Raw genomic sequence first — 23,862 nt, 5'->3', positions numbered from 1 at the left:
CTGACTTCTTCTTCATGATCAAGTTCTGGACTGTTGTTATACCAAAGATCTCAAATGTGAAGACAGTTTTATCAGTAGGTAGAATAAGACCCATGTAAATTCAACTTGAAACTTTGTAACTGAACTCTGAAAATTCTCAGTGATACAAATACACACATCTAATGGAAAATAATATGATTTCTTTTATTCATAAGATCTATAAAACATCAAATATTTTATGATTATAAGTCAACTGTTAATTCTGGAGAATTTGACTCCAAAAGTGATTTCCCCCATAATGGCTTCTTTATTCCTTATTAGCTCAAGTGGTAAGCAGGAAGTACTGACGTTTACAGCTTCTAGTACATTAAGGTAATCATACTGAAATTAAAAGACCAAGAACAGTATATTATTATCTGAAGAAAAGTAGCAAATTCTTCCTCTAAATAATTATAAAACACATATGCTCACAGAAAATTATATTCTTAGGAAATGCTCAATAATGCATGAGTAGATCATTAATGTCTGAACAACTATGCTTGTAGAACAGTGTTCCCACAACTATAGGTAAGAGAAAAACCTATTAGGGGCTGGAATTGTAGCTCAGTAGTAGAGCACTCACCTAGCATGTGCGAAGCAATGGGTTTAATCCTCAGCACCACATAAAAATAAATAAAATAAAGGTATAAAAAAAACCTATTAATTTATGCTTATTTTCTAATGAGAACATTTCTGCCTTAGACAATGCTCATTTGTCAACTGATACATAAATCATCACTGTGAAGGCACAAGGCTATGTAAGTCAATGCATGCAGAAGCTTCAAAAACAGTGATATCATATTCATTGAAAAAATGTTTAGGACTTAATTTCCTTTCAAATTTATATTTGGGCCAGGTGTGGTGGCACATGCCTGTAATCCCAGCAACTCTGGAGGCTGAGGCAGAAGGATCGAAAGTCCAAAGCCAGCCTTAGCAAGGCCCTAAGCAATTAGTGAGACTCTGTCTCAAAATTAAAAAAAAAAAAAGACAGGGGTTGTGTGGTTTAGCATCTTTGGGTTCAATCGCTGGTTAACCCCCCTGCCACCCCCCCACCCAGATTACACACACACATGCTTATTTTTATTTTTGAGACTATAAATTAGCTTAAATTCATTCAAACTACTGCCAATAGTTCCATTTTAGTTTAATCCATCAAGGGAAGAAAAGAAGTCTGTGAGAATCCTGAATCGCTGTCCTAGGTCCTGGAAAAGTCATTTGTCAGCAAGAGCCGTTTAGCATATTCCTTGAGGTACCCTGCCCCATGTGGTAGAGATAATGAGTGGTCACTATTTCTATTAGTAAAATGGTAAGATTTACTGCCTATTTTGACTAATAATCTACACATGAACCAAATAAGCAAGTGTTAGTGTATGAAGAGCTAGTGGTGATTATTTTCTTTCCTAAATTATTTGGAAAAATCAAAGTTCATAGAAACTACTGAAAGACAACAAAAACTCTCATCCACATTTTAATATGAATCCAAGAAGTAACTTAGGAGTAGGGAGTTTTGGCACTGATTTCTATAATAGATGTTATGTGAAGTGCTACTTGTTTCACAGGATGGAGATGCAGAAGTAAATGAGAGCAAAGACCTTACTCTTAGATCCTTATATTTTAGTTAGATTACAAACAAATCAACTATCATAAACAGGTCTTAATTTTGATGAAGAAGCAAAAAATATAAAGGAGGGACCAAGGGTAGCAAATAGTATTGTTTCAGAAATGATTAACTGGGCATGGTAGCATACAAAACCCTACCTCAAAAAACAAATCCAAAACCAAAAATCCAACCCTTCCCAAACAATACCACCCCCCAAAACAAACAAACAAACCAACAAACCAAACTAGAAATGACGGCCAAGGAAGTATGATAAGGTGACATTTAATGTCTTTGTCTAATAAGGTGACATTTAAGGAGAAACTTGCAGTTAGAGCCAGCAAACCATGTAGCTACTAAAGGGAAAAACATTCTAGCCCAAGGACTAAAAAAATGCAAAGTTATTGTGTTTGCAATGGATGTGGCACATCTAAGCAACAGAAGAATACACAGAAGCCAGTGTAACTGAGTAAGTGTGAGAATAACAGATGAGGTCAGAGAAGTATCCAGGAACAAGATAATGCAGGGCATTACAGGCCCTCTTTTGTATTTTGAGTAAGTTGGGGGCCACTGGAGAGTTCTGAGTGAAGTATGACATACTGCCTCATGATTTAAAAACACTACTCTGATTACCATGTAGAGATTAAGCTATGGTATAGCAAGGGTAGAGGCAGGACACAGGAGGCTACTGCAATGGTCCAGAAAAAGGTGTTGGTGGCTTGCATTATAGTATGTTAAGTATTCCTCTTGCATATTACAGAGATGGTTCCATCCATATCTAATTTATACAGAGTCCTTACTGAGAGTTCCATAGTTTAAAAAGGGAAAGATGCTAAGAAGTGCTTATGACTTGGTTATTTGTTTGATGTGAGATATAAGAGAAAGATAAAATGTTTTCTTCTGAATGATTAGAAGAATGCAGTTATCATTTTACTGAGATGGGGAAAAATGGGCTGGGGATATAGCTCAGTTGGTAGAGTGCTTTCCTCACATGCACCAGGCCCTGGGTTGAATCCCCAGCACCCCCCCCCCCCAAAAAAAAAAGAGAGAGATGGGGAAAAGTAGTAAAAGACTGGGTTTTTAGGAGAATATCACCATAGTGATATTTTATTTTTGATTTTGGTACTGGGATTGAACCAACGGCCTAGTATATGCTAGGCGAGTGCTTTGCCTCTGAACTAGATCCCCAGCACTCACTTTAGTTTTTGTCATGTTATGATTAAGATTTCTAAGTAGAGATGTCAATTAGGCAGCTGGATCTACAGTATGTTGCTTAGGAGAGCTGACTGGGTTAGACATTTAAATATGGTAAGTAATAAGCATATAGATAGATACTTAAGAGGGACAAAATTAAAGCAATCAAATAAGTGAGTGGATATGGGGAAGAGGTCTTAGAATGAACTCTGGAGATGACCTCCCAACAAAGGATGGTCTCCAACAGAAGAGACTAAGGTAGGAGGACAGTTGTCTTTCTTAAGAGAGAAAGTCGCTCCAGAAAGTAAATGAACCAATGAAAAGAATTTCAAGATGCTAAATGCTTAAGTATGTCAAATGCTATTGACAAGCATTGCACTTTGCATGGTAGAGGAGATTAACCACCTTGACAAGAACACTTTAGGTAGAACGGTATGGATGAAAGCCTGACTCCTGACAAGGAGTGGGAGGAGAGGACGTAGATAGGAAGTTAACTATAAATGAGAGCAGTAAAATAGTGAATGAGGGGCTGGGGTTGTGGCTCAAGTGGAAGGGTACTCTCCTAGCATGTGTGAGGCACTGGGTTCGATCCTCAGCACCACATAAAAATAAAATAAAGAAACTGTATTCACCTAAAACTAAAAAAATAAATAAATAAATATTTTTAACAAATAGGTGAATGAGAGTCATCAGCAAAACTATATTTTTTCCAAGCCTTTCCTTTATCTATCTATCTATCTATTTATTTATTTTTGTTGTTGGAGATGGGATTCAGGGCCTCATGCATGTTACACAAGCATTCTGCCACTGAGTTGCACCCTATCCCTCACCCTCCAAGCTGTATTTAAATGCTTAGGTGGAGGTATGGAGAAGGAGTTTAGTTGGATCTCAATTAAGGAGAGCTGACAGGTATGAGAGCATCAGAGGAGAGCTGGGCAAGGGAGTTGAGTGTGCCTGTAAAGAGATAGAGTGATGGACATGGAATCAAAAGGGAGTGTAGGAAGTTGGGATTAGAATATATTCCTCTTGCATATTACAGAGATGGTTCCATCCATCTCTAATTTTTTTTTAAATTTATTTATTTTTTTAGTTATCGGCAGACACAACATCTTTGTTGGTATGTGGTGCTGAGGATCGAACCCGGGCCGCACGCATGCCAGATGAGCGCACTACCACTTGAGCCACATCCCCAGCCCATCCATCTCTAATTTATACAGAGTCCTTACTGAGAGTTCCATAGTTCTCCGACAAAAAAAAAAAAATTTCCTGCTCACCTTTCAATGAACTTTAAGAGAATATGGTCTTATATTTTCAACTTTAACTGTCTTACTTATTATGTTGTCACATTAAATGGCTTCCCTGTCATTGGAACCAAGACACAACCAAATTAAAATCCTTATAAAACTCAAATGATGTGTGAAAAGTTCAGCAGCCAGGATTTGGAAAAAAAGAAATTATATTAATGAGATAATTCTGAGCAAAATGGGTAAGATAAGGCCGCTGAAAATACAGATATTAAAAAAGGGGTAAAGCAGAATGATCCAAGAAGCCTTAGAACCATTTTTTTGTTTTGTTTTGTTTTATTTTGTTTTGAGTTCTAGATGGACACAATACCTTTGTTTTATTTATTTATGTGGTGCTGAGGATCAAACGCAGTACCCCACATATGTGAGGCACGTGTTCTACCACCGAGCCACATCCCCAGCCCACCTTAGAACCTTTTGCTATTGTCATAAAAATCTTTAAACACACTGAGAAGAGTAAGATTTGTGTGCCCACTACTCAGCTCTATGAATTCTAACATTATAATAGTCTTGGTTTACATCTGTAAGATTTAAGAATGTTCTTACTAAGGAAAACTTTAAAAATATTATCTATTTCTTTATCTGTCCCAAGGAAATCTGTTACTGATGGGAGTTCATCACACTCTTCAGGGGTACAGGGAGGAGGAAGAAAATGTTGGAGACCACTAGACCATTTTTCTGTACTAAAAATACACAAATTTGCCTTAACAATGATTTGACACTTTAAATGTTAAAAATTCTTAATTTTCTTTACTGATAACATAAAATTCAATTTCTTCCATTATATAAATGGTAGTAGCCAATAATCTTCTACTTACACTGTAAAAAATAAAATCAGCCCATCATTGCTCTAATGTGCTACAGAGTATCAAGAATGTAAAATAAAATATAAAAATAACCCCTTACTTGTTGTTTCCTATTGCTCCTTGCTGCCAGGCCTTCATGTCTGGTGACTGGTACCCAGAAGCAGGTGGAGTTTGCTGGAGCAGAGAGCTCTGAGGGGGAGGGATTGGCATTGGCACCATGGAGCTCCCAGGACTTAGAGATGGAGCAAAGTTGGCCTCACCTTGGGGAACCATTCCTGAAAATTGATAAAAATTAATTTATGTGAACACACTATAGAGTTATTAAAACCATAAAAGAAAAAAACCTAAAAGGATCTGTCATAATATATTTATATATATCTTCTTCAACAGAGTAGGGAAAATTATTTTCTCAAAATAGGCAGGAAGTCTTAAAAAAACAATCACATGAAGAAGAATGCTTTCCATTCATTGAGATTGCATAGCACAACTATGTCTGATTTTTTTCTGTTCCATTTTTGCTAACGAGAATTTTTAAGTGTAAAAAACATGAACACAGATAATAGATTACTTACATAACAAAAGGAACTTAGAAAAAATTAGGTAAGAGAAACCTATGTGTGAAAATGAAAAATAGAACGTTTCATGGGACAATCCTGCTTTGTCTCTTTGTGGACTCTTCTTTCCCTCCCTCCTTTTAAAACTTTATTGAGACATAATTTATACAACATGAAATTCACCCATTGCAACTGCACAATTCAATGATTTTTAGCAATTGTACAGAGTTGTGAACTATCAACACAATCCAGGGGAGGTGTTTTCATTATACCACAAATTCCCTTGTACTTATTTGCAGGCAATCTGTTTTTTTCCTTTTAACCTAGGCAACCTGATCTGCTTCTGTCTCTCAATTCAGATTTGCCTTTTTCTGAAAACTTCATATGAACATTATCATATGTGGTCTTTTGTATCTTGCTTCTTTTACTCAGCATAGTATTTTTGATATTCAACCATTTTATAGCTTTTTTTCCCTCCCCAGTAGTTCATTCTTTTTTTTTTTTTTAATTTAGGAAAGTGCTTATTAACAGCCATTGATATAATTGTGTTGAAAATCAATTAAAAGAAAAGAGTTTAACATCTGGACTTCTTATTCTTTTCTAGTGATCTTCATGTCTATCTATATTTGTGTGCCCACTAACATGTTTTCTTCATTATTGTAACTTTAGGGTAATTTTTGAAATTAGATAATTACTATACAACTCTGTTCATTTACAAAATTGTTTTGGTTACTCTAGGTCCTTTGTATTTGTATCTATATTGTAAAACAAGCTTGTAGATTTCTCCAAAAAGCATGCTGAAATTTTGATAGAAATTCTGTTGCATTATAGAAGTGAACTGACAGTTTTTTAGTCTTTTTTCTGATTTCTTTTTTTTAAAATATTTATTTTTTAGTTGGACACAATAATTTTTTATTCTGTTTATTTTTATGTGGCACTGAGGATCGAACCTAGGGCCTCGAACATGCTAGGGAAGTGCTCTACTGCTGAGCCACAACCCCAGCCTTGATTTCATTTTAATATATCTTTATTTTACATATATTCAACAATTTTCATTATTATATATCTTCAAGTGCCCTGTAATTTTTAATCTGCTATCCATCCATCTAGTACGTTTTTCACTCTGATATTCTCTCCTACAAGTTTGCTTTTTTTTTCCCATCTTCCACACCTCTTCTTAACTTGGTTAAGCGTTCTTCTAGTTTCTTGAATATACAGAATAAATTTATAATTTTAATTGCCTTAAAATCTACTAATTCTATCATCTGTGTAATTTCTGGCGTGGTGTTTGATTGACTATTTTTTCTCATCATTACAGGTTGCATTTGCCTGCTTCTTTGCATACCTGGCAAGTTTTTAAAGTCAGATTTCAGACTGAATTTTATACCTTGCTAGGATCTGGATTTTTTAAAAAATTTTTTGACTTGTCTGGGCTATGGTTAGGTTACATCAAAAGAATAACTCTTTTGGGGTCTTGTGCCTAGTGAGACAAGAGCAGAGTTTAGGTTAGGGCTCATTTTGCCCTCCTACCAAGGTAAACACCTGATACTCCATAAATTGTGTTTTAAAAATGCTAAGAAGAGGATGGTAAGAATGAGGATGGTAAGAAGGGAGCTGGCCCTGTGCAAACTCTGAAGACTATTCCCTTTAATCTTTTCAGGTGGTTTTCTCTGGTCTTGCTTTGTGTACATATATACATGCATGCATGCACGTTGACATTTCTCAGGTGAAACCCTGAGGGGGACCCTCTGCTTTTCCCCCTTCTTCTCTGTGTGTACTCTGTCCTCTCTGATATTGTACCTTGTGACTTCCAGTGCTGGCTTTCTCAGCTTCTCAGCTCTACTGCCTGTACCTAGGGAAACCACCTAGCTTCTGTTGGATTCTTCCTCACTGCTACACAATCTGGACAATGTCCAGAACTGTTTTTTAATTTACTTTGATGTTTTGTTGGTTTCAAATGGGAGTATAAATCTGGTCCCTGTTACTACATTCTGGTCAAAGAAGAAGTCCTTATAAATGGATTTCTTTTTATGCTTTTGTTATGCTAGCACTCTGTATTCTCTTTCTCTTTTTCTTCCAACCAAATGCACCTCACAATTAAATACTTTTAAGGCAAGAGTAAGCCATAAAGACAGAAAAAGAATGCCATAATTTGATTGCTGATAATTTAGCATAATTCCTTCAAATCTCCAGAAAATTATGCATAATTTATACCTGATCATTTCCCTTGTCATGATACCACAAGCCTGTTTCTATGTCCTTAATGCCTTTTTAAGAACAAACATAAATGCTTGTACAAATTCTGTTGCTAATATGATGACTTTTCTCTTTTTTTGTTTGGTTAATCTAGCCAGAGATGTATTACTTTACTCATTTATTATTGTTTTACAGGCTACAATTTTAATTTTTGTTGTGATTCACATAGATTTTCTATAGTTTTTTTTTTTCCTTTCACTAAATGCTTAATTACTGTTTTGGATAATGATGATATAAATACAGCAATGAATTTATATTTTCTTCCTGCTGCTCTCTCCATGTGTAACTTAATCTCTAGTAAATGATCATGACTTAGAATATAAGAAGAAATTTTTCTTTCATCTTTGACTCTCAAGGGTGAGGTTTTGGTTTTTGACATCATCTTCTATGCAGATTGCCTTTGCATTAACTCTGTTTGAAATTTTCTATTTTGGTTCTGGGCTTTTTAAAATTACTTGTTTGTAGTTAATGTATTTTTAATCTTATTTATGATGAAATAAAATAAAAGAAATTTGAGAATAAATATGATGTGTGAGGGAGAAAATACTTATCATATTCTGGATATTATTCTGTCGAATCAAAGTTAACCAAATAAATAAAAGATCCAAATATTATCAGGATGCTTTTTGATATTTCCTTTTGGCTTCATTTCATCAAAATGTCCACGTTAGAATGGACAGTCTTCCTTATTACATGATCTGTATTTTCATTGTTTTTGTGGTTAGTGTTGGTCTTTTATTTTTACTGTTTTCCATATTTTTATTGGTGCAGTGTAGTTGTACATGTTGATGGGATTTGTTGATACATGTTCATATATGCACAAAATATAACAACATAATTTGGCCAATATCACTCCCCAGCACTTCCCCCATTTCTCAATTTTATTTATTTATTTATTTATTTTTTGTAGCACTGGGGATCAAACCCAGGGTCTTATGCATGCAAGGCAAGCACTCTATCAACTGAGCTATATCCCCAGTCCCCAATTTTATTGTTTTTTAAAAGACTTTTAAAGAGAAGTTTTAAGTTCAAAACAAAATTGAGTGGAAGATACAGATATTTCCCACGTATCCCCTTCCCCCTCACATGTATAGCTTCTCCCATTGGGATGTTTGTCAAAATTTATGAAAACTAGTGTACACTAATACCAATTATCATTCAGACCTTAGTTCATACAAAGGTTCACTCTTGGTGTTGGACATTCTATGGGTTTGAATAAATGTGTAATGTCATGTGTAAACTTTGCAATATCATACAGAATAGTTCCACTGCCCTAAAAATCCTCTATGAGATGACCTAGTTTTAGTAGAAAGAAATGGCCTGTGGATAATAAATTAGGGGGAGAGTTATAGTTCTGGTCCCAGTTCTCCTTCTACACTGAACTTTGGAGTCCTTGGACCAGATAATCTAGTTCCTTCTACTTAAAAATTCTACAATTCTATCTTTATCTAGACTATGCTCTCTCTCCCTGCTGGACCATAACTAGCACAGCAGCCAACTGATAACAGCAACTAGAATTAGAACTCATACTTCCATTCGTTCATTTAAAAAAAATATTTACTTTTTAGTTTTAGGTGGATACAATATCTTTATTTTACATTTATGTGGTGCTGAGGATTGAACCCAGTGCCTTGTGCATGCTAGGCAAGCACTCTACCACTGAGCCACAACCCCGGCCCCTCATTTTTTTTTTAATATTTATTTTTTAGTTTTATTTGGACACAATATCTTTAATTATTTATTTATCTTTATGTGGTACTGAGGATTGAACCCAGGGCTCGCCTGTGCTAGGCAAGCCCTCTACTGCTAAGCTACAATCCCTGTCCCTCGTTCATTTCTTTATGCATTAAGCATCTATTCATTGCCAAAGCACTTGCTAAGCACTGGAGAAGCAAAGATTAAAAAGATCACACTTTGGTCATGGAAGGAACTTGCTATTTAAAAGAAAAGACAGCTAGAATAACATTTGATTATACTGGATAGTGAGTGTTTATGATTGGAAGTATCAGGGAAGGACTTCCAGGACATATAATTGAAAGGAGAGAGGAACAGGAATGAGACAGGTAAGGGAAAGATATTTCAGATGGAGTACAGGAAGTACAAAGGCCCAGAAGTAAAAGAGAATATGGTATGTGCTTTTTCTTAGAACTTGAGAAATTTGTTATAGCTAGAACACTGAGATATGGAGTAAAGGAGAAATGGGGCTGATGAATCTAGCTTTGGACAATTTGGAGTGCTGTTGGAAAATGCAAGCATATCTGTCCAGTGGACAACTGTTCATATGAGCTGAGATCATAGAGAATGGAGTCATTAGCATGTAGAAGGCCCTGCAGGCCCAGGACCAATGATGAGGAGTAGACAGAGTAGCATGTTCCCTGCAGTCCCCAGAAGAGAGGTCTCTGGATAGGCTGTAAGGAAGCCATGAAATGTAACAACGTTCATGCTTATTTCAAATATTATCCTTGTATAAAGCAATTTGTGTTTAATTCTGTACTTGTATATTCATCATCGTGGAAAGACAGTCTAGGAAAGTTCTGTTTTCAGAAATATAAGAAAGCTTACTTTGCCATTACTCTTATCTATATGTCCCTTTGTTTAATTTTGGCCCCACAGTAAGCTGAAAGATGCCAGATCTTTTTGTTTTACTGTCACCTGTTAGTATAGGGACCAGCAAACTTACTACTAAGTGCCAGATAGTAAATATTTTTGGTTTTGTAGTGTATAATGTTTCTGTAACAACTACTCAAGTCTATTGTATGAAACCAGCCATAGATAAACTAGTATAAATGTGAGCACTGAAAACTAGTGAGCATGGCTATGTTCCAATGAAACTTTACAAAACTGCATGGGCTGGATTAGGTTCATGGGCCGGAGTTTACCAAACACTGAAAAATGTTGGGACATATATTTTAGTATTCTAGTGTGGCAAATTAATTGTCAGTAAAAGTGTAAAATTATAAAGGCCACAGAGCCCTTGCATCTAGATTACCTTAAGCTGATTTTTTTAAAAATACTTTTTTTTTGGAGAAAGAGTTTTTTTGAAAGTGTTAAAAATTTTCTAGAACTAGAACTTGAATTTGAACCAATTTAAAATCTGGTCTTACAGCCCTCTAATCAGACCACTGATCATGTTGGAGCAAATTTATAATTTAAAGTAGAAGTTAAAAACACGGCATCTTTAAATGTTACTATTCTCTCCAGAAGAAACTAAGTTTTTTCTAGTATTATTTTGAAGGAGTTTATGGAAGAATTAATAGCTTCGCCATTTCATTCCCTGCAAATGGATAAAACTACTACATTCTTTACTGTACCAACATCTCGGTTTTGTCTAAGAAAAATCTGACTTTGTCTAAGAAAAATTCCTATTTTGTGAAAAGTAGTTTTTTGTCAATCAAAAAAGTTGGTCTGGGGCTGGGATTGTAGCTCAGTGGTAGAGTGCTGGCCTTGCATGTGTAAGGCCCTGGGTTTGATCCTCAGCACCACATAAAAAAAAAATAAACAAAATAAAAATAAAGATTAAAAAAAAAGTTGGTCTGGAAGAAAAATCTAGGTATCAGACACATACTGATTACGGTGCTAACATGTTGCACAGCAAGTCAAATGGCAGCTTTCTCATTGAAATTCACTTTTAAGCAGCTTTAAAATTTTCATTTCCCTTTTCATTTATATAATCAGGGGGTTTATTATCATTTTTTCAGGAACTGGTCATTAATTTTGCATAAAAGTTAGATTAAGCATGGTGGATCAATTAAATGTGCATCACTACCAGTACCTATTAGGAGCTAAAAGTGATAGAAAAGAAATTGAAACAAACATATCATCACCCAGGACAAAGAGAACAGAAGACAACACAAATATGAGATTTAAAAAAACAATGTTCACTGACAGGAAGCTACAACCTAAGAAGCCAATGGTGATAACACCAATGAGAAGTCTAAGATACTCTATAGAGATCCATTATCCTTACATAAACTATCAAAAACAAAAATCACACAATAAAAAAACTATAGGCAAATTTTGTCAATTAGTTTTCATTGGAATCCATGAGAAAGTAAAAAAAAAATTAGAGAAAGTACTTTGCATACAAAATACTAAAAACTTTAGAGTCAGCCAATTCCTTACAAATCCTCTAATTTAATCATCTCAACTATCAAAGAGAGATAAGGCTCAAACCATTCAACTATTTAAGTGACAAGAATCTGAACCTCCTGCCACCATCTTTCCTCTGTAGCACAATGCCTCAATGTCAGTGAGTGGAAATGCATATGAAGCACCCATTGGAGTATTAATAGAGGTGTCTTACTTAGAAAAGCAATATACAGTTGTGCTCCTCGTACCTGATCCTGGATACTGGAAGACATTCTGCTGCATCTGAGGGTTGATTCCAGTGCCAAACTGTCCTCCCATGTTTCCTGCCATGCCTCTGTTCACCATGCTGTTGCGGGTGGCCAAGGCTGCATCAGGATTTGCTGCCAGTTGAGAAAATGGGCTGGTAGAAGCAGGTGGGGTTCCTGGATTTGTACCATAGTTTGGTGGGTAGGGGAATTGCTGTGGAGCACCCTGAGGAAGACGGGGGTTCCCCATTTGAACTGGCAGTCCAGATGAGGGAGGGAGGTTGTTCCCAAAGCTTTGTTGCCTCATGAGCATGGCCCTCTGCTGCTGTATGAGCTGCCTCTGTCGGTGCTGCTGACTGTACAACTCCCGCTGACGTTGTGCCAACATTTGCGCATTCAGAGGTGGCTATGAAGGAGGAAAAAAATAACATCATTTAAAAACATTAGTTAGTATTTGAAGCAAAAATATTAAAAAATGCATGGAAATCAAGTAGGGAGAGAACACTAGATACTACTCAGAAGGCCATCCAATTCTTTTAAAGTTGAAAGTCCCAATGGCTCTGAGTTTATACATGAGCATCTTTAAAATAAATAAAATCTAGAAATGCTCATGTTTTGACTGAACAGAGTATAGAAGGCAATTAAGGCAACTGAGAAATGTGAGTGGGTTTTTATTAGGTTTCAGATCCCATTTATACAGTTTCATATCTGAAGCTTTTTATTACTAGTGCCATTCAGTACAGCAATTAGTTTTCTCCATAGTCATCTGGTATCCCCTAACAATGAATGACTCTAACAAAAAAACAACAAAACAAAACACAAAACCCTTTGTCTTTGGATCAAATGTCAGTTGACTTATTAATTCACTCTAGAAGAAAACTACTACAAACATCATTAAAAGATGAGATGGACATCATTACCCTAAGTACATGTATGAAGACATGAATGGTGTGCTCTACTTTGTGTACAACCAGAGATATGAAAAATTGTGCCCTATATGTGTAATAATTGTGCCCTATATGTGTAACTGTAACGCATTCTTCTGTCATATATAACAAATTAGAATATAAAAAAAGATGCTCACAGACCATTTTTTTATTTTTAAAAATATTTTTTAGTTGTTGATGTACCTTTATTTTGAATTTATTTATATGTGGTGCTGAGGATCGAACTCAGTGCCTCACACATGCCAGACAAGTGCTCTGCCACTGAGCCACTACCTCAGCCCCTCAAAGGCCATTTTAAAAACACTCACGTTGACACTTGAATATTGCCTGGGCCAGAGAAGTACTATTAACGTCTGGCTTCACCACATTACCTGAGGTGTAATTTGTTGCTGCATGCCTGATCTCATGTTGATGCCAACAGGAGCAGTTGCTGCAAACTGATTCAAGATAGCATGTCGGTTTTGGTGTAGCAACTAAGAAAAATGACATAAAGAGAAATCATATTTCCATGTACACATATAGAATAGCTTAAAAGAATAACACAAATTTATTATTGATTACTAAAAAGTTTTAGTGTTGCAGGTTCAGTAACATTATTCCCATGTTTATGTGCCATAGGGTAGTAAATATTTACCTCGGAACACTAAATACAGCAAAGCACTTAAAAATAGAACACACACGCAAATGTACATATTTATTGTACTTTTGAAGCATATTAATAGTTGTTTCAGTAAGTTCAATAATGGAGGAAAAGAAAAATTAGCCTTAGATGTTAAAATAAAAAAGCAAGTGCACAATAAGGGCACATTCTGTAAAGGTCTGAAAAACAAACTCCAAGTTGATGTATACTTGAGGAGGGTATTCTCACTTGGAGGAACTATGCCTGATGGGTACATATTTGGGGAAAATCCAACATGATACTATCAGCTTGAGAGAATTATGTAAGAAACAAATGGTCTGAGAAAGTGGATTATTTATTTAACTAGAAGAAGTAATTACCAGCATTTCCCAAATTGGTGTTCTAAAGAACATTGTTCTGCAGGATATTAATAGATGTGCCAGGAAAATAGCATGCTGTGCCGTATGAAGTATTGAAAATGATGAGTTACACAAGGTGAAACAGATTTATTTACTGCAGCAATTTTACAAGCCTTTAATTGGCCAAAGCACATTGTGCATCTCCAAGAAGGGGATATACAATACAACTTATTTATCACAAACAGTTTTTTTTTTTTTTTTTTTTGGACTTATAACTACCAACATCTAAATCCCAGAACAATCTTCTATGGAACATTGGCTTGGAAGATCATTCCAGATCAGGCTAGGTTTTCAGGTTATAGTTATGTCTTAACTTTTTTGAGTAACAAAAAAAGTATCCTATGAAGTGAGATTTCACTGTAAGCAACCTATAGCTTAAAAATTTCTTCCTCAATATGCCTGACAAGAATATAGGCATAGTGGTGCATGCCTGTAATCCCAGTGACTTGGGGGGCTGAAGCAGGAGGATCACAAGTTAGAGGCTAGCCTCAGGAAATCAGTGAGCCCCTCCCCCCCAAAAAAAAAAGAAAGAAAGAAAAAGGAAAAAGAAAAGGTCTGGGGATATAGCTCAGTGTGGTAGACAAGTTAGAGGCTAGCCTCAGGAAATTAGTGAGCCCCCCCCCCCCGCAAAAAAAAAAAAAAAGAAAGAAAAAAGAAAAAGGAAAAAGAAAAGGTCTGAGGATGTAGCTCAGTGTGGTAGAGGGCCCCTGGGTTAAATCCCTACTTAAGAAGAAGCCAGAAGAAGAAAGAAGAAAGGAGGAGGTGGGGGAGGGAGAAGGGGAGAGCAGGTGAAAGAGAAAGAAAGGGGAAGAGGAGGAGGAGAAGAAGGAGCAAAAGGAAGAGGAAGGAGAAGGAGTAGAAGAGACAATAAATCGGAGAGACAACAGTAACAATATTATTAGTATTAGACTCAAGTGATCTTCCTGCCAAGTAATTGGTACCACAGCCATATACCACTGTACCTCTATACGGTTTTATGTTTATAGGTACTTTACAACTGATAGATTATATAAGATGTATTTTGTTACACTATATGTAAACTTAAAAGCCTATGAAAGGTTTATTAAAGAATCCAAAGAACTATGAACAGTGATTAAATTTCTCATTGCAAATAGATCAACTTTTAATTCCGGTTTCATTTTTTTTTTCTGACTCTCATTAAATCAGAAACCAAATCCATTCTGGGAAGAAAGTTCATATAATGTAAATATTAAAATTACCATTTTCAGGTATTGTAGAATAGTATAAAACATTCACATTCATTTTAAAAAATCAAGATGATCAAAAAAAAAAAGGTCAAAGGGATTCTTATGTACTAAAACTTACACATTTCCTAAACTCAAAAGACCACTGATATGTTTAAATAAACCAATTAATTTTATAAAGATTTATTGAAACATTCTCTATATTTTGGATACTATATAAAGCTTGGAGGGTAACAAGGTAAGCAAATCCCCGTCTTCTGGAACTCTCTGCTGAGTGGCAGAGATTAGCACACAATACTGTGATGCATAGTGTGATACCTGCACACGTGAGGCTATCTATAGCAGCACAGAAGGAGCAACCCAAGACATCCTTCTCTGCAACACTAAAGGACAACTATCTAGCCTAGAGGTTTTCAACCAGGGATGATTCTGCCCCCTTCAGGGATAATTTCTGTCCTATTCAGACATTTGGCAAGGTCTGAAGACATTTTTGGTTGATCTCTAGTGGCAGAGGCCAGGGATGCTATTAAACAATCTTCAAGGACAGTCCCCACAAAACAATAATTATTCAGCCCAAGATGTTAAAAGTGCTGAGGTTGAAAACCCTGATCCAGCCATGGCACAAATTCTTGCCAAGACAAAGTGTTTTTTAAAGTAGCATATATTCTACCTGGACACAGTGGCACATGCCTGTAGTGACAAGCTACAGGAGGAGCTGAAGCAAGAAGAGCACCTGTGTTCAGGAGTTCAGGACCAGCCTGGGCCACACAGGAAGACCTCATTAAAAAAAAAAAAAAAAAAAAAAAGAAAAGGAAAGAAAGAAAAAGAAAAAGAGGGAGAGGGGAGAAAGGAGGGTGAGAAATAGCCTATTTGCTATTTGGTACTGGGGATTGGACCCAGGGCACTTTATCACTAAGCTACGTCCCCATCCCTTTTTTATTTTGCGGCAAGTCTTGCTAAGTTGCTGAGGTGAGGCTGCCTCAAACTTGTTATCCTCACTTCAGTCTCCTCAATTGCTGGGTTATAGGCAATGTCAATAAGTAGCTATTCTCTTTTTTATTACACAAAGTTTGGAGGTGAAATCTGCTTCTCTGTATTTTCTGCCTTCGGTCCTACTTCTATTTTCTGGTCACTTCTATTTTCTTCTATTCTCTACAATATACAAAGGATTATCAGTGATGGTTCTTTTATGAGATCCATGCCTTTCTTCAGTACCCAACGCATCAGGACTAGACTTGTTTTAAGATGACTAAAAATACCATATTTTAAAAAATCTGTTTTAGTTGTTACTCCTTCTTTATATTATTCTTCTCTTGGTAGTAATGAAGACCATGTTCTTTGCTAGAGAATGATAAAACAAAACTGGAGCAGAAAAATATTTTTTTGTATGTGTATCTGGGCCAGTATTGTATTGTCTTCTGCAAGTAGCAAGTCTACCTATCTTTGCTGCTGTCGTTTTTCCAAAGTAGAACTTTAGAAGTCTTTAATTGGTGTTAGGGACATATTTCTTAGTCTTTGCCCATTGGAGGTAGAGGCAGTACCTACACCTAAGGCTTATAAATGTGTATTACTTCTTAATCACTAGTTCCTTTCTTTTTTTTTCTTTTTTCTTCCTTTTTTTTTTTTTTTTGCTGTTTTTTAAAGTCTCAACAAATATAGCTCAACTGGTTTCCTAGGATGTCTTTCATTCCTCTCCCCTCAATTAAGGATTATTCATAAATGTACAATCACATTTAAAATTTTAGAACTTTTTTTTTTTAACCCTTGGGTACCATATTCTAGTTAATGAGATACACTTAGGGCCAAGAAACCAGTTATTTTTATATTATTTATTTATTGTTTTTCAGTATTAGAGATTGACTTCTGGGGCTGCTAGCACTGAGCTAAACTCTTTTTACTTTTTATTTTGAGACAGGGTCTTGCCAAGCTGTCAAGACTGATTCTGAACTTGCAATCTTGTGATCCTCTTGCCTTAGCCTCCTGAGTAGCTGGGATTGCAGGTGTGCACCTCTGTATCTGGTGTGTGTGTATACATATATGTGTATATATATATTTTAGTTGAATATGGACAAAATAGCTTTATTTTAATTAATTAATTAATTAATTAATTTATTTATTATGTGTTGCTGAGGAATGAACCCAGTGCCTCATGCATATGAGGCAAATATTCCACACTGAGCTTACAACCCCAGCCCCATATATATTTTTTAATTAAAATATTTTTCAGGGGCTGGGGTTGTGGCTCATGAGCACTTGCCTTGCACACGTGAGGCGCTGAGTTTGATCCTCAGCACCACATAAAATAAATAAATTAGTAAAACAAAGGTACTATGTCCATGTTCAACTAAAGAAATTTTTAAAAAAATTTCCATATCCATTTTTAATATATATTTAGTTGTAGGTGGACACAGTACTTTCATTTTATTTTTATATGGTGCTGAGGATCGAACCCAGTGCCTCACACATGCCAGTCAAGCACTCTACCACTGAGCCCCAGTCCCAGCCCCAGCCCCAGTCCCAGCACTCCAATCTATTTTTAAACCAATCTTTTTAAAATCCACTAAAAAGTATTTTAGATGTGAGTAATCCCCTTTATTCTCTCTTTGCTTATCAATAGGCACTAATGCTAATGCTAAGTTTTTACCTAAGAGATGCTTACCGTCTCCTGTGAATAGGAAAAGGAAGGAGAGGCTATGACCAGCAAGTAAAGAGATGACATCAATCCAACAAGGTAAGTGTATTATGAACATCACATTATGAACCTGATATATTCTATATACTACTCTTTGATCAGTTATGTGGAGTTTCAAATATCTTCTCTAAGTCTGTGGTTTATCTTTTAACTTTGTTTATGGTATCTTGTCTTATAAATTTTAAATTTTATTGCAGCCATTAACTTTTTCTTGTATGTCTTTTTTTAAGAGGCCACAGAGATACTCTTATATTCCCTTTCAGGTCATTAAAACACCTAGAGTTTATTTTTGTGTATCATACATGATAAAGACCTAATTTATCACATTTTTGCATTTATTACATAGGTACTCTCTTTCCACTGACTGCCACCTCCTCTGCCCCTCAGTGAGTCTTTTTATGTCTGGATGTACTTCTGGGCTCTCTATATGTTCTAATCATAGAACTTTCTATCCTTATGCCAGTTCCACATTGTTTTACTTCTCTTGCTTGATATCTGATAAAGTTTACCTTCACTCTTCTTCAAGATTGTATTTATGCTTCTAAAATAAATTTAGCACTTATTTGTGAAATTCCATGCTGAGATTTTATAGGAGATCCAATGAGTTTACTGATTAATTTTGGAATGACTGCCATCTCTATAATAGTTTTCCAATTCATAACTATCTTTTATTTGTATCTTAATTTTAAATTATGATTCATAATTTTCTAAGTTTTACACATTGTGACTATATTTAAAAATTCTAATTGGTTACAGCTAGTAAAAAATATTGCCATTAATTTTCATTTCTTGTTCTTTTATCTAAACACTTTGCTGAATTTCTCTATTGTTCTAAGTTCCCTGTAGTTTCTCTTAGATTTTCTACATCAGCAGTCATTATTTGCATATAATTTTGGTTGTTTCTCAGTTTTTCTATCTATATTTCCAAATGACTACTTCCTTTTTGTCTACTCTGGTATGAGCCACTGAAAATATGGTAAGAGAAAGGGCGGATGGACCATCTAAGTTCATCACTTAAACCTATGACTATAACTAAATAACTTTAAATAATATATTTAAACCTGGCAATTTACTGATTTTGTCAGGTACTATATAATTCCTGACCCATAGCTGTTACTCTCCCTTTCTTCCCTGATGACAGAATAGGATTCTGTTTATTAGATGATCATCTATGTCACATGATTCAAGCAAGAAGCAATCCGTGAATACTCTTAAGTCAGTTCTTCCCAGCAGCTGGTTAAGGGTATGTAATGTGGTTCAATTCTGGTTCACCAGGCATGTGAAGTCTTTTATTTATCCCTTCCCTTTTTTATGGGGTGGGGGTGTGAAGTGGATTGGGAAAAGAGCCTTTTGAAAAAAAGAGATGCTTCTGAAAGGCTATAGACAGGAAAGAAGAATCTGTTTTCTCCTGTTAGATATAATTTTTTTTTTTTTTAGAATTTTAATATTTATTTTTTAGTTATCGGCAGACACAACATCTTTGTTTGTATGTGGTGCTGAGGATCGAACCCGGGCCGCACGCATGCCAGGTGAGCGCGCTACAGCTTGAGCCACATCCCCAGCCCCTAGATATAATTTTGATTGTATGTGATATTTGTAACCATCAGATGCCAAGGATTATAGAGCAAAAGGATAAAAAGAACTTGGGTCCCTGATAACATACCTGGAACTCCCTCTATTGTGAATTGACTTAATATTTGAGTCAGAATATTTTCTTTATTGTTTCACTACTATGAATCGATCTTTTATCTTTATTTGTTGCTAAAAGTCTCTTAACTGAGATACTGACTCAGATAAACCTTGATCAGACCTGTTTATAGTCAGCCTGCAAGAGGATACATATGCAAAACCCCTAGTACCTGTAGTATAAGTGGAGCTGAAAAGAGCAAGAAATTAAGGCCTAGAACCCAAAGAGGAGGCCCAAATGATGTGGTTTGTTAGGCAGCAGAGTTATTGTCTTATTTGGGAGTATTAAGTTGTTTTTGTATACTGACATTTCTAGGGAACTAAACAAAATGAGCTAAAAATCCTGTTTTCTTCAACTTGGAGGATACTTCATTCTCTTGGGCCACCAAGGCCACCAAACTTTGGACAAACCTCCAGGAGATTTAAAGGAAGCAAAGAGCAGTAGCAATCTCTTGGCATCCTTATCTCAGGTATGTCCTTTGGAAGCCAATCTGCTGATCAGCTACTTTACAAATGAATGGAAGCAAAACAATTTATTCCCTCTTAACTGAATGTAAATCATCATTTTATTCATTCATGAATCTGACTTCAACCTTTGGCCTGGCTTCCTTGTTGAACCTTAAACTTTAATCAGTATATACAGGACTTCAGCTGTAAAATGAGGAAATCAGCATACCTACACATTCCTCTACCTTTTAACTTTAGCATTTAATCACAAACTGCTTGCAGCATGATCTGACTTTTTCAGTAGGTATGTTTTCGAGTACCCTACAGTTGCTTGTATCTTTTACTTTTTATATTCCTCATGGTATCTAGCATGACCCTCCTAAATATATTTAGCAAAAAAAAAAAAAATATGGAGAAGGTATTTTATTATTGTGTTCTCTATCAAAAAAATGAATTGCGGGCTGGGGCTGTGGCTCAGTGGTAAAGCGCTTGTCTAGCATGTGTGAGGCACTGGGTTCGATCCTCAGCACCAGTAAAAATGAAATAGAGATATTGTGTGCCCACCTACAACTAAAAAAAATAATATATATTAAAAAATAAATTGCAAGCTGTAACAAGAAGTGGTGTATCTTCAACTAATTCCTCAAATCATATTATGACTCCATCTCTTTATTTCTCTTTTCTTCCTTCCCTTAATTCTTCTTTGAGCACCCAGCATTTTGAAAATTATTTCTTTGTTATTCTATCATTTAGGAATTTTCCCCGTCTTGTATCTCCCTTTCTCTTATTCTCTTCCACCATTTTCCTCTCTTTAGGTGGAGTGGGCACATTTACATTCTTTACTCCATTTAACCCATATAACTACCTGTGAGGTAAAGAAATTATTTATTAGACTGTTTTTATAGACAAGGAATCAGAGTCTTTAAAAGGGCAAACAATTTGATTAAAGCTAACAACTTAAGTTTAGAACTAGGGCTTAAAGTCAGAGATGACTTTTTTTTTTTTTTGGTGTATGTGGTTTTTATTTCAAATATTTGTTAAATATTTATTCCTTTGGACATCATTATTATTCCTTCGGACAAGAGCAAAGATCACCCCTACCTAAACCTAGGAACTATGTGCAGAATTTTTTTGGGGGGAAGGGGGTGCGGTGTGGGTGGGTAGGAATGAGTACCAGGGATTGACTCCTGGAGGCACTTAACCATTGAGCTACATCTCCAGTCCTTTTTATTTTAAGACAGGGTCTCACTAAGTTGCTTAGGGTCTTGCTAATTTTCTGATGCTGGCCTTGAACTTGTGATCCTTCTATCTTGGCCTCCCAAGTCACTGGGATTACAGGTGAGTGTTGCCACACTCAGCTATGTACAAAACTTTACAGAACAGAGGCAACATTTTGGCAGAGGCTGAATGCTGAGCATAGAATGGAATTCAGCCAGGCAATCAAACTTCAGCTACCATCAAGGCACATCTTGTGGTGGGCATAAATTATAGGATGTTTTTAGAAGGTTTGGGTATAGCATAATATTTTTTTAACAAATAATAACAGGTGACATTTATTAATGTTGAAGTATAAGCCCAGAGCTTTTCTAAGCTCTTTATTAACTCATTTAATTCTGACAACAATTTTATGAGATACTGAGTTAGAAAAAAAGGAAAAAAAATCTCTGTTAAAATATAGAATGAACAACTCATAAATAATTCCTGAGCTGGTCACAAAAGAGCCTGAGGGACAAAAAAGAACCAAAATGTAAGGATGCACTAAAGAGCTCATAAGTCATTTTATAACTTTCCAGTTCCTTATAAGTTTTTTTTGGAATGCACTGAAACAGAAAAAAGGCCTTGGTAGAAAGAGATCATCAACGTTGTAAATCTAGGGGCAAATGTTTGATTGGACCACAAACCTCTGACCACCCACTGACCACCTGAGATGTTGATGTATGCTGAAACACGTACCAGACCAGGTAGCCTAATGGAGGAACACAATCATGCTGAATATTTCCCAGCTGTGAGAGAAGCTCAGCCCTCTTTGGATCATACATATTCCATCTAAGTATGCACCCTAATAAATACTCATGCATTGGCAGCATGTCTCACTTTTGAGATATAGCACAAGAATTTCATTTGTCTACTTGGCTAGACCCTTGGTTGAAGAGTCATTAGGTCATTGTTACTCAAGTTCCTGGTTAGCCAAAAACCAGCAGCAAAGAGACCCAAACTGAGGATCAAGTTCCTCTGGAAATCATTCCTATCAGTGGCAAAGTGGTAGAGTCCCCAGAACCAGTCTCCTACCTTGCCAAGAAATTGGGGGGCTTCATTTGCTAAGCTGGCAATGCTTGTGGTGACTCGGCTGGAAGCTATTAATACCTGTGAGCTCTGCAGAGTCTTACAGGATGCCTAGAGCTAACTCTTATAACCATTATATCATAATGCCTCTCTGATATAATTTATTCCTTATTTCTCTTGCTTCCTAAATTAGAAAGGCTCCAGAGAATTTCTTTAAACACTTTTCTACAAACCCAAAGCAATACACCCATGTGGTTAAAAAGAATAGAGAAGGACTGATAACAAGAAAACAACAATTCACAACCCCACTTCCCACAAATGCATTTTTTTCTGTGGTCCCTGATAATTATCCACATGTCTGCTGTGTATGCAATCTTAAATATTTATACCACTATATATACTCGTTTTCTGCCATGAGAGAGATTAAATCATTACAACTTCCAGACTCCCAAACTTGTATCCTTTCTCCATTTTTCTTTTGTAATAATATCATTAGACATCCATCTCACCAATTTCAAATAACATAAACAAACCTTATTTTCAGTTCCAACAATCATAAGTAGAATCTCTGGTTGTTCTATTTTGTATATTAAGATGTTCCTCTTTATTAATTTAGTAATTGCATGATGTCCAATCAAAATAATTTGTATCTCAGAAAACAAAAATTAGATTGCTTTTAAGTTGTAGGACTCAAAGTGCTTTGCTATGAGTCAGTCATTTTTAACCAAATAAAAGGGTCTTTCATCTTAGTAGACCAAGTTGGGTTCTTTGAGTCTTTCATGGAAGTCTGGGAATAGACTTCACACCTTTGTTGTAGCAATAGGGCTCTCTTATTACAAGAATATTTGGCACAAACTTTTGAAAAGTATAAACTGTTGTAGGAGAGCACTCACCTGCTGCTGTCCCTGTAACCGCTGTTGTAGTTGAAGTCTAAGTTGGTTAGGTGCAGCTGGAGGTCTGTTTAGAGTTTGCCTGGGCTGCATACCCATGCCAGGTGAAAAAGCACCTCTGGGAGGTGTTACTTGAACAGGCATAGTCCCCAGTGAAGGTTTCTGCCTGACCATGCCTTGGAATGGGCTAGGGAGATTGGCAGTAGGAGAAGGAGAAGAGTAAGGCTGTGAATAGAGGTTGGGTCTTTCTTCCATCATTAGAGGTGGTGTTGCTTGCTGTGGTGGAAATCTCTCTGATAATACATCTAATCCACCGCCCTGTCAAGAAAGAAGGCAGAACACTTTGCGAATACATTTCTGCCAATAAATGACATATGTTGCTATATAATTTTGGATCTGTAAGCACGTTATCTCTAGAAAGTGTCATCATAATATATTCATTCTGAATTCCTGCTCTCTAAAAGTTTGTCACCTAAAGAAATCATTTGTGAAAGTTGCTTTTGAAATGAAATAACGGATAAACTAAGATGCTTTAAATATCGGCAGAGATGAAAATATGATTAAAATAAAGGACCTAAATCAATGAAGTGAAGTCACAAGTTTGAAAAGAA

General features: G+C 36.0%; 1 protein-coding gene and 1 pseudogene across 5 annotated transcripts in view; both read right to left on the bottom strand.

Moving 5' to 3' along the window:
- The window catches only part of Ncoa1 (nuclear receptor coactivator 1), a 232,400-nt gene that overhangs the window by 12,239 nt on the left and 196,299 nt on the right, over nt 1-23,862 (bottom strand). For all 5 annotated transcript variants that reach the window (XM_076834033.2, XM_076834034.2, XM_076834035.1 and 2 more), the window contains 4 exons: nt 23,255-23,569; nt 13,382-13,483; nt 12,067-12,469; nt 5,020-5,194 (listed from right to left, as the gene is read on the bottom strand). In XM_076834033.2, the coding sequence (XP_076690148.1) occupies nt 5,020-5,194; nt 12,067-12,469; nt 13,382-13,483; nt 23,255-23,569 (995 nt within the window). The remainder of the gene's footprint in view (nt 1-5,019; nt 5,195-12,066; nt 12,470-13,381; nt 13,484-23,254; nt 23,570-23,862) is intronic.
- LOC143380664 (mitochondrial import receptor subunit TOM6 homolog pseudogene) lies at nt 22,212-22,918 on the bottom strand (annotated as a pseudogene).

This window comes from Callospermophilus lateralis, chromosome 14, assembly GCF_048772815.1.
Source record: "Callospermophilus lateralis isolate mCalLat2 chromosome 14, mCalLat2.hap1, whole genome shotgun sequence".
Taxonomy (NCBI): domain Eukaryota; kingdom Metazoa; phylum Chordata; class Mammalia; order Rodentia; family Sciuridae; genus Callospermophilus; species Callospermophilus lateralis.
The sequence above is the reverse complement of the archived record's forward strand: the minus strand, read 5'-3'. Positions and strand labels throughout refer to the sequence as shown.